This window comes from Squalius cephalus, assembly GCF_949319135.1.
Source record: "Squalius cephalus genome assembly, chromosome: 13".
Taxonomy (NCBI): Eukaryota; Metazoa; Chordata; class Actinopteri; order Cypriniformes; family Leuciscidae; genus Squalius; species Squalius cephalus.
Genome location: NC_137134.1, coordinates 20,622,008 through 20,637,415, shown reverse-complemented (window position 1 = coordinate 20,637,415; position 15,408 = coordinate 20,622,008). Strand labels below are relative to the sequence as shown.

The 15,408-nt window shown below is 35.4% G+C and overlaps 1 protein-coding gene across 3 annotated transcripts; it reads left to right on the top strand.

Annotated features, from left to right (window-relative positions):
* Window positions 1–3,562: 3,562 nt before the first annotated feature.
* fam163ab (family with sequence similarity 163 member Ab) lies at window positions 3,563–15,312 on the top strand. Of its 3 annotated transcripts, none has more exons than XM_079889774.1 (3): window positions 3,563–3,637; window positions 13,816–13,930; window positions 14,875–15,312. In XM_079889774.1, the coding sequence occupies exons 2-3, from the start codon at window positions 13,838–13,840 to the stop codon at window positions 15,232–15,234; spliced, it is 453 nt and encodes a 150-aa protein (XP_079745900.1). In that variant the 5' UTR covers window positions 3,563–3,637; window positions 13,816–13,837; the 3' UTR covers window positions 15,235–15,312. The 3 variants fall into 3 exon arrangements, with proteins under 3 accessions (XP_079745900.1, XP_079745902.1, XP_079745901.1); XM_079889776.1 differs by lacking the exon at window positions 3,563–3,637 and adding an exon at window positions 12,148–12,171; XM_079889775.1 differs by lacking the exon at window positions 3,563–3,637 and adding an exon at window positions 12,414–12,428.
* Window positions 15,313–15,408: the final 96 nt, after the last annotated feature.

The window sequence follows — 15,408 nt, the reverse complement described above, 5'->3', positions numbered from 1 at the left end:
TGTTTTATAAAGAAGAAAATGTGATAAAAAGGAGGATACACTGCAATTTGTGTCCGTTTATTTTGTGATGATTGATTTTGCATTTAATAACATTTTTAGGTGTGTCAAGTGTCTGAATACATTTTGGAGCCTTTGTATGAGTGCAGTTTACAGGCAAATTTATTGGCTTCAACTGCTTTTCTGGGACCGTTCGCAGAAACTTAGCCGCTCCAGACCTGCGAAGGCAAGACATTGTCAAACTTTCTTTTCCGATACGATCTCACACACATGTGGAAGTTCTTCCGATGTGCTGTTCATCTTACCCTGACCGATGTTGTCTAGTTTCACTGGATCGTTTAGAGAAATGGTCAATGTTGTATACAATCAGTGATTTTCCAACACCACTGCTTTGTTTTACTTTACGCACCTTCATTCAATTCCGCCCACTCTTTTAACTTGTTTTCCGCCTTTTGGCATATTTAGTTTGACCCAGCATTCTCCGTGGGAGGATCCTTGCTCCACTGAACATGTTGAAATATTAAATCACTCAAACAGGATGTCGTGTAACCAAGTGCATCCATAACATGCCGCATAAACAGCGGCCAAGGAAAGGGTGCAGGTTGACGACACTCCGTCGGTCCTGAATCTTCCTCGTTTGGTCCAATTACTGTTAATGGCATCTTAACGAGCTTTCTTTGAGATGCCTGGTATCTTAACAAGACCAGCTGGAGAACCGAAGAATAATACCTCATTTAAACAGGAGGGGGAAAAAAGCTGGATGTTGCAGAAACCAAATTAGCATTGGACACTAAGCTAATGAAGTTCAATTGAATAAACACTTTTCTGAGAATGGAAGCCCATTTTTGCCACATAAGAAAAAAAAACATGTTTTGGTCAATTTTGACTTTTTGTGTCCATTTCAGCCACATTTGCCACAAGAAAATAAATTGTGCTTTAAGTTATAGTTATGGCATAAAAAGTCATGACAAAAAGTTTTAGTGTAATTAGTCAAAATATTTTGACATAATTGACGTTATCTCATAATTAGAGTCAATTTTGTAATGACTTAATTTCGATTTGTCGTAATTGACTCATTTTCTCATAATTACCTCTTATGGTGTCATAACTATGAAATAAAAAGTAGAAATGATGACATGCTAAGTCATGACTTGTCAATTTTGACTTGTCATAACTGACTTTTTTATCTATAATTATGACTCATTTCAACGTTTTCTCATAATTTTGTCTTCGTGTATCAATTTCATTATTCATAATTGACTTCATGCCATGACTTTGGCTTTATCTCATAATTACAACTTAGTATGTCATCCTTTCTACTTTTTATTTCTTAGTTATGACTTGACATATGTCAAGTCATTATTATGCCAAAATCCTGTCTTGTCATAATAGACTTTATCTCATAATTATGTTATCTGTTTTTATCTGTTCTTATCTCAATTTCAACTTGTCGTACTTGACTTAATGCAATAATTGACTTTATCTCATAATTATGACTTGGTATATCATAATTTTGACTTTATTTCATAATTATGATTTAGTATATCATAATTTTGACTTTTTATTTCATAATTATGACTTATGTCATGACATAAGTCATTATTATTATGAACATTTCCCTTTTCATCTCATAGATATGACTTTGTATGTCATAATTATGATCTACCAAATCGTGTGGCAGAAATGTGTTTCCAAATCTGAGTGGGGATTTCCAGTGCAAAACATCCTTCTGAAATCAATGGTACAGTGGTTGATAAGGTGTGTTATAAAGCTCCCTAAATATGGCTTAGGATCCTCCTCCTGTCTGTCAGATTTTTTTCAGTCATTTGAAATGTTACACGAACAAAGGAACAGGTGATTACTTTCATGAATACTCTGATTGCATTTCCATTAACTGGTTAGTGTTATGAAATGTAATGCATGTCAGCATTTTTCACTATTTTACTGAATACTGAGCATAAAATCAAATCACACGCAGTCAAAAAGCAGTCTAGGCCTTTCCGCTCCCTGTTCCTTCAAGCTTATAATACGCTTTGCCACAGCTGATGAATTCTAATATCTTTTGCTAACCTCTGCCAGCTCCAATAATGGAAGATGAACCCGATAAGCAAAACAAGGCAGTGAGTCACTTTTGGTGGTGACACTTGTTTGTTGGAGCATTGCTCGTATGCCTATATCCATGTGACAAACCATAAAATTACACAAGGACTTTTCATTTCACATCATATCTCAGTATTCTGCCACTATGGAGCATCAAAACAAACATTTCTGTGCAATTAGCATGATCAAACGGATTGTTTTATGATGTCTTTGTGTGAAGCTTGAAAGCTGTTTACTGAAAGAGCATTTGGAGATGTACCTTTCTCATGAGCCGGATGACGCAGTGATTTTATGTGATTTGATGCCATTATAGAAGGGTCTTTGTACAAATGCAAGAGGGAAGGGAGCTCTGATAGGGATCGAATTAAAGCACACTGCTGCATGGCAAATCATATTACCCTGGTTAACTGACCCACACAGACCTTTTCCCTGCCAAGATGCCGCTGGTTACCATAGAGATGTTGTCCTACCTCCTGGTTTTCCTGTGGTACTCTCTGGAAAATAGTCTATGTGACCTATCTATCTAGATAAGACTAGTTATCACATGGTCTATAGACCTTATTTAGAGCAGCGCCATGACCGGTATGAAAGCGAGGCTTTCAATGACATCTGCTCTATAAAGCTCCTAGATCACTTATAATTTTCCACAGCTCATGTTGTCTGGAGTTTTTTTGTCAACTGAATTTTTTTGGAAAGATATTTTTGCAGTGTTTTGTCAGCAGAACAATCCAGAAACGCATTAAATAACAGTACAGCCCGAACCCACTGAAGAGATGCATCCCTCTCTCAGCCTCGCTTTCATTCCCGTTAAAAAATCAAAGATGGCGCTGTTGTGAATGAGGTCCATACCTCAGTAAGGTTTTCAGTCAAAATTAAATTGCGCAATTTTGTATGTTGGTTTCAAAACAATTAACAACAGTTGAACAGAAAACAAATTTTAGTCAAGAATCAGTAATATCCACTTTATTTTTCCATGCGGAAAGCTATTTCCTGTGAATATGCGAAACTGAATAGCCTACTGTGAATGTGCGATATAGATTTAAACGGTAAAACTATTTGCTCTACACAGTGGCGGATTAAGACTCTTTGGCACTAACACCTAGAGACCGCGCAAAATTTGACGATTTGACTTGTTTTGGAGATTGGCAGAGAAGAAATACAAATAAACTAATCAATATTTGTCCGTAAATGACTCGATTTTAATGACTTGTCACTTGATACTTTCCAATAACAACATATATCTTCTCTGCCTGACATATGACCTTTATAGAGTAACTATCCATTATCTGATGTTTCATCTGAGTGCGCGCGCGTCTCCTCCAGTCTGTCTCTCCACGCGCAGGGAGTAACTCCTCCTTTCGCTGTTTCTGTTGTACTTGCATGGGCATTACCGCAAGCTTGAGAAATCTAAACATGTAGCCCGACAGATTTCAGGTCTGGAGAACAAGTTTATAGTCCCTTTGTTTGGAAATAATCGGATGAGAGATGGTGTGATCGAGCGTTTGTCTCCAGACCTCTCTCACACAGACATTCAGTGAAGGTAGGATTGGGTTTGTCTTTTCAGATCCTGGTTCTTGTTCATTTGTGTTTTATTTGTTTTTTTTAAAAGATATATATATATATATATAATGGAAAACTCGATAAAAACAGTTTCTTCGAAATTAATTTGATGGCATAATTTTGTATTGTAGGCTATTAATGGCCATAATGATTTGTGTGAATTTTATATTATTTTATATTATTATTAGGCTACTTTATTTTGGTAAAAAGTCAAATTGCACACGTGTGTTTTCTATTCTGGGCTTGTACGGTTGTAGTTCCAAAGTTAAAGACACGGCGACATATTTTAGACTAAAATCAACTTTATAACGAAGCTATAGTTAAGGAAATTTGTTTCATGTCGTCATGGAGCAAGTTTTAACATGTTATAAGCTTTATAAAGATGATGTTAGCTACGTTCGTTGATACTGCGCTAAATATTGGTGGTAATCCTGGCTACCGTTTGCGAATTTATGTCTTGAAAGTATCCACACACACACACACACACACACACACACACACACACACACACACACACACACACACCAAATAGGCTACTTTTTACTAGCCAATAGGAAATGCGGCTATTTTGTTGTCAAGACATGTTGTGTGCCCATAGAGAAAAGGACTTGCCCCTGAGTAAAAATCGTGAAAACTTTGGAACTGATAATGGTTTAACCTTTATTACCTTATTGTAAGAGAAACTACTTAAAACCAATGTTTTGCTCGTGTTTAGTGGTTTAAAGTGATAGTGGTTTTACAGTACATTATCCTGGAACATTGTTGAACATCAGAGGGAAAAATTATGTTCATAAAACGGATAGTTCCGGTCCTTGATTCTGATTGGTTGAGCCGCGTTCGAGGCTACACCTGTGACCTCATTACATCAGTATCACTGCGTCTGTGTGTTGCTTTGCAATCATTCCGCTTCTGAAGATCTACATTGCTTGGCGGAAGAATATTATTTTTTAATCAATAGCATTACATATTTGTGTCTGTGTGTTTATTTTATGAAACCTTGACAGATATGTGGAATAACAGTTTCATAAGCTCCGCGAAGTCGTGGTTTACAGTGAGTTTAGAATAGCTATACACTTTTTGCTCCACATTGTGCCTTAAAACGCCCCTTAGCTGTTTTAAATTCACTGTAAACCACGGCTTCTTGCAGCTTATTGTTTTATTCTATCCCCTAATGTATAACTCAGACCCTAAACTTAATCCTAAATCTGATAGAAATGTTATTTCAGGGTCACCATGTCCAATTGGAAAACAGTGGGGTTTAATCCCTATTTAGATCCCTATGCTATAATTATTTTATGATTACATGTCACATAAGTTACATGGATGTACATCCCTCTTTGCACTAATCTCAAAGGAGATATTTTCTAAAAGAGATGCTGATTGCATCTGGGCTTTGTGGCCAACCAAAATACAAATGCATTCTGTCAGATAACACACTGAAATAAGAGCTTTTCCAGAGGGTGTAGTGTGAGCTTATATACATGAGCAGAACTGCCTGGTGATGGAAGAATATTGTTGGTGAAGCACTATTTTGAATTATTGAGAAGAGAAAGGATCACTGTGATTCTGCAAAGACAGTGACTGTCTCATTTAAAATGCTAGCTGAAGTTACAATGATAACCTGTACTTGTTGAAATCTAAGTTGATTGCTTTACAAGATAACCTCACTCATTTAAAACTGATTTAAAAAATAAAATAATTAACAGAATAATGAATAATAAAATACATTATTTAAAAATATATATTTTTTTGTTGCTGTGTTATTCTACTAGACTGCACACTTATTGAAAATGCTATGTAAAAAGTGAGGAGTTCATATTCCATTCACTGAGTTACATGTGTTGTAACAAGATATCAGTCTTACAAAGGTCATTGTGCTGGCATACAAATACTGTGAGTTGGTTTATGGACTCTAGAGGCTGGAAATTGGTTAATGCAGTGAGCTGCTTCCCAGCCCTCTGCAGACAGTGTAGTAAAAGGGAATTAAAGCCAGTTCTTAATAGAGATGACAACTTATATTGGGAGCCATAGATTATTCCACCAAATAACTATAACTGTTTTGAGACAATCTTGCCATGGCATTATCTGAGGGGGAGGGGGAAATAAAATTATTTATACAATAAATAATTTTATTGTATTGTGTCTTATCCCTTATTAAAAAATAATGAAGTATTTATATATAAAACATATATATGTATTAAATAATATGTATGAAATATATCAAAATTAAATTCTGCAGTTATATGGATTTTCTAATTATTATTATTAAATCATAAATTAAATAATTATAATAATTAATTACTGAAATATAAATATTGTATAAATAAAGTAATAAAAATCTGCAGTGATTGGTTTAGTTTTATTTTCCCATATTATTATTATGCAAAATAAATTAAAGTATTTAATATTAATATAAAATATATAAATATGTATTAATTAGGGCTGTCAAACGATTAATCGGTCCAAAATAAAAGTTTGTGTTTACATAATATATGTGTGTGTACGGAGTATAATTATTTTCTATATATAAATACACACACATGCATATATATTTAAGAAAAATTTGTTATTTATATATACAATATTTATATATAATATAAATTATATATACACAGTATATACATGCAAATATTTCTTAAATATATACATGCATGTGTGTGTATTTATATATAGAAAATAATTATACACCGTACACACACATATATTATGTAAAAACAAACTTTTATTTTGGATGCGATTAATCATGATTAATCGTTTGACAGCCCTAGTATTAATTAATATTTATAATACATATAAAATTGAATTCTGCCGTGATTGGTTTAGTTTTATAATTCTATGTAAATAATAATAATAAAAATAATAATAATAATTATTATTAAATTAATTATTAATACATTTAATAATTAATTATAATAATAAATTATATATATAAATATGAATTCTAATATATGAAAAAAATATAAATGAAAGCATTTTATATAAAAAAATTATATACAATATATAAATATGTATTAAATAATATTTATAAAATAGTGCGAAATTAAATTATGTTTTAGATCGGTTTAGTTATTTTTTTGTTTGTTATTATTTGGTTATTATTTATTATTTAGTTAGTTATTAATATTTTCCCATTTTAAATTATAAGTATTATTTGAATTAATCATAATTATTAATTATTGAAATATAAATATGAATAATTAATATAAAACATTTCTATAGGGTGTCTATTAGAATGTTAACACAATTCTTTTTGAATACAATAATTCTTACAAATTTTCAATAATTGTTTTTTCTTTTGAAAGAATGATTTTCCCCTTTTCTCTTTTTTCATGATTTTTCAAACCTACACCCATAAGATCATGTCCTCAGGCTGTTCATCACTAACAGCAGCCTACATTTGTTGGCGTGTGAAATGAAATACACTTCTGAATGACACTGTCCCATATGTAATGCTGAATAAGAGGTCAGTAGTTTGAACCTGTCTGAAATTGGAGCTGCCCTCTAATACAGTTGGGATTGACCTTGGAATGGGACTCTCATATAAAACCTCCATAAATCCTGGAGTTACAGGCACATGCACCCCCAGGCTACAAAGGATAGAAGAGGGCGCATAGACTAACACAGTGTGTGTTCTGACTGTTGAGCACGGCTTTGAGAGCAAGTACAAAATATGAATCGCTCCATTATAGGTCACTGTTGAATTTAAACAGCATGCTTATTCTTTAACTGCAATTGAGCGTGCCACAACATGCAGAGCTGGGCAGATGTGTGACGCATGCATAAGATGATCCAGATGTCTTTGTCAAAGACCACTGAGTTTTAGTTATCTGTTACAGTTTCCATCTACACACAGTATATGATTCACATAAACACGTACTGTACATTTGCAGAGGTGCATAGCCAGCTGGAAATAACAATAACAGAATTACATACTTATATTACATTACTTAGTCTGCGAATCACATTAGGTTCCTTCAGCACGGCTACACTATTTAAAACTTTATAAACTATAATAACTGGCTGAAACGCGGAAGTGCAGAAAATAGAGCAAAACTAACACCGGTCTCGACTTAGAAGTCTAAAACGAGAAGTTTTCAAGAAAATGTAGGAGGAATTCCTACAGGATGGCTTGATGGTGAGTAAATTATGGGATAATTTTTATTTTTGGGTGAACTATCCCTTTAAGAAGGAGCAGCTTTATGAAAAATTCATGAAAATCAATGATATCCGTCCACAGGTTTGTGAAGTGACATTATATTAGATTTATTTTATATTTACTTTGCTCTTTAATCTTTTAAAACCATGAACGCTTTCCAAAATTACAGGCAGCCAAATGAGGCAAATGCCATAAAAACACCAGGCGAAAAATATAGTGCATATAATAATAATTATTATGAAGCTTGACTGCTTGTGGTCACTATGCTTTCTTTATATGGAAAAGAGCAGCGTTAACATTCTCCAAAATATCTCTTTTTGTGCTCCACAGAAGAAAAAGTCATATAGGTTCAGAAATGTGAATAAATGATGACAGAATAGAATTTTTCCAATTCGGGCACATTGTGAAGAATGAACTTCCTTTTATGAGAAAGTTCATTGGCAGCAAGCAAAAACATTTCCATAGTCTCTCTGTTGGCTGTAATTGAACAAACCGTTATCACTTCTCAACAAGACATCCAAAATATACAGAGCATAAAATAAAATCCCTGTTTCTATTGAATATGCTTGGATTGTGATATATTCTATTGAATATGCTGGGAATGGATTGTGATTTATTCTGTTCTATTGAATATGCGGACTGTTGACGGCAAATGCCATCATGCAAAAAAAACGACAGGAAAACGGGTTTCTGAAAACGGGTTAGTGATAGAAAAGAAAAGAAAGGATTGTGGAATTATTAAGGAGGACAGCAATGAATGAGATTTAGGCAGGACGTGAACGTGGAGATTATTGCATGTTTATGCATACATATTGTCGTGTATATATTGTACAGGCCATTCATAAGTCAATCATGTCTTCATAAAAAGTGCAATATTGACAAGGTTACTTAAAAATGTATTTTGACCTCATTATTTTATTTTATTATTTGAAATAGTAATTTTAGATTTTTTAAACATGCAACCAAGGTCAAAAACGCTTTAATTTTCTCATTCATTGCAGCATCACCTCTTTTCTTGCAGTGTCTGAAACGGTTCGATAAAGGATTTAGTCTCTAAACCCCTCCTTTCCGCGAGCATACTCTGCTCTGATTGGTCCGATGGTCCAGTCTGTTGTGATTGATCTACTCTGCTCTGATTGGTCCAATGGTCCAGTCTGTTGTGATTGGTCTACTCTGGTCCAGTCTGTTGTGATTGGTCTACTCTGCTCTGATTGGTCAGATGATCCAGTCTTTTGTGATTGGTCTACTCTGCTCTGATTGGTCAGATGACCCAGTCTGTTGTGATTGGTCTACACTGCTCTGATTGGTCAGATGACCCAGTCTGTTGTGATTGGTCTACACTGCTCTGATTGGTCAGATGATCCAGTCTTTTGTGATTGGTCTACTCTGCTCTGATTGGTCCAAGGGTCCAGTCTGTTGTGATTGGTCTACTCTACTCTGATTGGTCCGATGTCCCAGTCTGGTGTGATTGGTCTACTCTGCTCTGATTGGTCAGATGGCCCAGTCTGTTGTGATTGGTCTACTCTGTTCTGATTGGTCCGATGGTCCAGCCTGGTGTGATTGGTCTACTCTGCTCTGATTGGTTCGATGGTCCAGTCTGTTGTGATTGGTCTACTCTGGTCTGATTGGTCCAATGACCTAGTCTGTTGTGATTGATCTAATCTGCTCTGATTTGTCAGATGACCTAGTCTGTTGTGATTGATCTACACTGCTCTGATTGGTCAGATGGTCCAGTCTGTTGTGATTGATATACTCTACTCTCCTTGGTCAGATGGCCCAGTCGGTTGTGATCGGTCTACTCTGCTCTGATTGGTCCGAAGGTCCAGTCTGTTGTGATTGGTCTACTCTGCTCTGATTGGTCAGATGACCCAGTCTGTTGTGATTGGTCTACTCTGCTCTGATTGGTCAGATGGCCCAGTCTGTTGTGATTGATCTACTATACTCTCATTGGTCAGATGACCCAGTCTGTTGTGATTGATCTACTCTACTCTGATTGGTCAGATGACCCAGTCTGTTGTGATTGATCTACTCTACTCTCATTGGTCAGATGGCCCAGTCGGTTGTGATTGATCTACTCTGCTCTGATTGGTCAGATGGCCCAGTCTGTTGTGATTGATCTACTATACTCTCATTGGTCAGATGACCCAGTCTGTTGTGATTGATCTACTCTACTCTGATTGGTCAGATGACCCAGTCTGTTGTGATTGATCTACTCTACTCTCATTGGTCAGATGGCCCAGTCGGTTGGGATTGATCTACTCTACTCTGATTGGTCAGATGACCTAGTCTGTTGTGATTGATCTACTCTGCTCTGATTGGTCAGATGGCCCAGTCTGTTGTGATTGATCTACTATACTCTCATTGGTCAGATGACCCAGTCTGTTGTGATTGATCTACTCTACTCTCATTGGTCAGATGGCCCAGTCGGTTGGGATTGATCTACTCTACTCTGATTGGTCAGATGACCCAGTCTGTTGTGATTGATCTACTCTACTCTGATTGGTCAGATGACCCAGTCTGTTGTGATTGATCTACTCTACTCTGATTGGTCAGATGACCCAGTCTGTTGTGATTGATCTACTATACTCTCATTGGTCAGATGACCCAGTCTGTTGTGATTGATCTACTCTACTCTCATTGGTCAGATGGCCCAGTCGGTTGGGATTGATCTACTCTACTCTGATTGGTCAGATGACCTAGTCTGTTGTGATTGATCTACTCTACTCTCATTGGTCAGATGGCCCAGTCGGTTGGGATTGATCTACTCTACTCTGATTGGTCAGATGACCCAGTCTGTTGTGATTGATCTACTCTACTCTGATTGGTCAGATGACCCAGTCTGTTGTGATTGATCTACTCTACTCTCATTGGTCAGATGGCCCAGTCGGTTGGGATTGATCTACTCTACTCTGATTGGTCAGATGACCCAGTCTGTTGTGATTGATCTACTCTGCTCTGATTGGTCAGATGGCCCAGTCTGTTGTGATTGATCTACTATACTCTCATTGGTCAGATGACCCAGTCTGTTGTGATTGATCTACTCTACTCTCATTGGTCAGATGGCCCAGTCGGTTGGGATTGATCTACTCTACTCTGATTGGTCAGATGACCCAGTCTGTTGTGATTGATCTACTCTACTCTCATTGGTCAGATGGCCCAGTCGGTTGGGATTGATCTACTCTACTCTGATTGGTCAGATGACCCAGTCTGTTGTGATTGATCTACTCTACTCTGATTGGTCAGATGACCCAGTCTGTTGTGATTGATCTACTCTACTCTCATTGGTCAGATGGCCCAGTCGGTTGTGATCGGTCTACCGCTTACAGTGTCAGAAACAAAATGGCCATTACCATATCTGAATTTCAGCTCCGGATATTCCTCAGCACTTTAAACACTGTGATACGAACAGTTTTTCCGTATCAATTTCAGCGTGAGTCCTCATCCTTTGGAAGTGCATGTAAAGTGGATTTGGAGCACTGATAACAGCATCTTCTCGACACAAACACAAACCAAACTCTTCCTGTTTGAGGGCGGGTCAAAGTAGATTTTGTTTGCAGGCAGCCAATGAAGACCATAGGCTGGCATTATGCAAATTTGTTACATTGTTACAGGTTTGTAACGGAAATGAGACTGGAATTGCTGAAGACTTGTTTCAGCAGTTCAGAACTGATTATTTCGAAATTTTTCGTGCACTTTGATTTTTGAAACTTTGCAGACTTTTTACATTTACAAACAACTCTATTACACTCTAGATAAAAGGTAATATTCGCTGGTGCAAGAGCGTACAGTCTTTTGACTGTGCACATGGAGCTAGGATGGCATGGTGCAACAAACCTGCGAGCGGCCTTTAAGTTGTTTGTTTTATGTTGTGATTCATCTTTATTTTGATTTAATAAACTTCAGTTATTGTTTGAAACATCAACGGGCCTCTCTGGATCTATTTAAGCAACCTTGCAAACATCAGGATTACTGCATCAGCATCTCCCACAGTGGCTAAGAAACAAGAGATTGTTTACTTATCCCTATACAAAAGTGTAATATTATTATACATAATTTGTATTATTAATATGAATAATGACACAAACTGTAGCCTTTCCACTTGCATTTCTACATTCATCCTTGACTTCTCCAGATTAATTGCACTACTAAACTGTCAAGCTACATTTCATTTTAAGCACTTCATAGGTCCCTGTAAAAATGCACAGAAGTGCAGCAGTGTATAATAATTCATAAAGTGCTCATTAATAGTTTAGTATCTTTGCAGGTGGGTCCGAATATCGATGCACGCATGTTCTTTTACTGTTGCTGTATAATTTGAGCCGAAGCGCCCCGTACCTCGACTGCTGTTCGTTCACGCGGTATGTGAGTGGAATGGCTAAAAGATGCACCACATATTTGTCTTCTAGGCATGATTGGAGCTGGATTTATGGGCTGGAGGTCAGAGTTACTCACTGCCATCCTCATTATAGCTTGTGCTTTTTGCACCAGGCTGATGAAAGATCTACCTTTACGCTTATTCATTTTGCAGATGCTTTTATCCAAAGTGATTTACAAACGAAGGATATTAAAACATGCAATTGATTGAAAATTGCGAAGAGAACTGCAGAACAGGGAAGTAGGTTTGAGAATTTTTTTTGTACTATTATTTTTTTAAGATTTTAATAATTAATAATTGATTGTAGAAAATATGTTTTTTATTGTTTAAAAAACTTACTAAAATCATTGGATAGATTTGAATGCATTTCTTTGTGTGTGTGTTTTCTCTGACAAAATTGAATGTTTTTTTATATTATTTATAACAACAGTATAGGGGGAAGGCTTTTTGTTTAATTTTATTTGTAACATTTATTTTTAGATGTTGTAGATGTTATTTTGTTTTTGCTTTATTTTGAGAAAAAAAGATTTTAGAAAATATTTGTTAGTATTTTTTTTATTGTCATGGTTTACATTTACATTTATTAATTTAGAAGCTTTTATCAAAAATTACGTAACTTAAAATAATTGTATTTTGATATATTTGAATGCAAATTATAATATATTGTAATATATATTTATATATTTTTTATTTTAATCAATTTGAATGCATTTAGGTTTTTTGGCTTTGTTAGATTTGAATGATTTTTTACATTTTATTTATAACAATATAGTAAAACGTTAGATTAAGGAATAGGCTTTTTATTTCCTTTTATTTTAATTTGGTTCATAATACACTGATACATTTATAAAAGCAGAAAAACACTAAGTTATATTATATATATATATATATATATATATATATATATATATATATATATATATATATATATATATATATATATAAAGGAATATATAAATTTTACAAATATTTTATATTATACTGTATATTTTATTTGATCATTTGACTGAATTACCATGTGACCTTGAATGGAAAGGCAAGTGCTCCTATAGTTAACCAGCAAACTTTTCTTAAAAAAAAAAAAACAAAGAAGAAAGAAAGAAAAAAGTTTAGATGTAATTTCCCCCACAGCATGAGTGGATGTGCCTGAGAGAGAGAGAGAGAGAGAGAGAGAGAGAGAGAGAGAGAGAGAGAGAGAGAGAGAGAGAGAGAGAGAGAAAACCAGACACAGAGAGAGAGAGAGAGAGAGAGAGAGAGAGAGAGAAAACCAGACACACCTGCTCCTCTCTCTCTCTCTCTCTCTCTCTCTGTCTGTCAGCCCCCTGTAAGGCTTCATTTCTCTCCTCTCGGTGCTTCTCCTTAATCAAATCTGCAGTGCTGGTCAAACTCAATCCTGCCGACACTTCCTCTGTCAGCACGTGCTTAATGAAACTGACTGAACACTGATGATGTGTCTGTCTCAAGTGACAATGCGTTCCACACACTTAAGTTGTGAATTTTTTATTATGCAGCGCCATCTTGCGGTCAATCTGGCATTGCACCCAAAGCAATGGACCTCAAAGTGGTCACCTGACCTCTTTACTTGTACAGGTGGTCTGAAAGTCACTCTGTGTCTGTCCGCTTCTAGAGTTTCATGGAGATCCGGTCGGATGACAGCTGGAACTGTGGTTATTACTGGAGGAATTCTCGCAACGGTGATACTCCTGTGTATCATTGTTGTGCTGTGTTACTGTCGCCTTCAGGTGAGCGCCATTCACACCTGTGCTTTTGACTCATGAAGAAAAAAAATACAGTTATTTTCCTCTATGCATTTCTTAGGCCTTAATAGTCTTTTTTTTACTAGTCTTTTTGTTTGTTTAAATATATTTGAATGAATAAATTGTTTTATTTAAAAGAAACATCAGATTTGAATGTTTTTTTATTTTATTTAATACACTATAATGATAACAATAATGAAACAGTACGATGTAGATTTTTTTATTTAAATATTTTATAGTTTTTTTGTTTTGATAGATTTGAAAGAATTTTGTGAAATAATTTATTTATAAAAACAGTGAATCATTATTTTTTATTTTATTTATAAACTTTTTTTACATTTATTTATAATGATAACATTAGGGAAACAGTAGGATGCAGAATTTTTCATTTAATATTTTTTGTTTTGCTTTAATAGATTTGAATGATTTGTTTTTCATTTTATTTATAAACTATTTATTTATATTTATATGATACATTAGTGCAACAGTATGATGCAGATTTTTACATTTAATTAAACTGTATATTTTCATTTAATTTATAAATGCTCATTTCAAGCTTGCATTTGTTTTTATTATTTTGATAGATTTGAATGAATTTATTATTTATAAATTATTTCTTTTTTATTTATAACAATAATGAAAGAGTAGGATGTAGAATCTTGATAAACTTGATTTCATTTTTATTTATAACAATTGTGGAGCAGTAGGGAGTATTAATTACATTATATATATATATATATTTTTTTTTTACTTTTGATATATTTCAATTAATTATTTTATTTTATTTTATTTAAATGAATTATATATTTCTCTGGTTTTGGTGACACTGAATGTAAAAGTTTGAGCTCCTATAATAAACCAGCAATTAACAAATCATTTAGATTTATTTTCTGCACACCAGACTCTCTTACTACTCTGTCTTCTTCTAGTATTATTGCTGTAAGAAGAATGGCTCCGATCCAGATGCTGTTTGCCCACAACCCCAGTTCTCCTGCAACGCATGCAGCCCGTCCCGGGTGGACGGGGCCTCCTCCACCCCTCTCTCCCTGTCGCCGGAGCCCACGCCACCGCAGAGCTTCTGCCCCACCTGCTCCCCATACGGCTCTCCATTTTACATCCACACCATGGACGAAACGCGGAACGGGGGCGAACGCATCACTTACATGCCGTCCCACTACAACAGCCCGCCCCTGTCTCTCACCCTTCCCTCATTACACAGCGCGTCATTGAGCTCTCGAAGCCGACCGGACCTCTACTCTAACACACGTGCCATAAGCACTGATGTCTGATCAGTGACGTCCACCCCTGATGTTTCTTCTGTGTACCTGAGCGACACACATAGAACAGAGTGAATGGGGACCAAGGACAGCGAGTACTCAGTTTTTACATCTGTCTAGCAGTTCATTGAAATCAATAATCCTATATAATGTTTTATAGAAATTGATGCAAATCCGTTCTTCCTG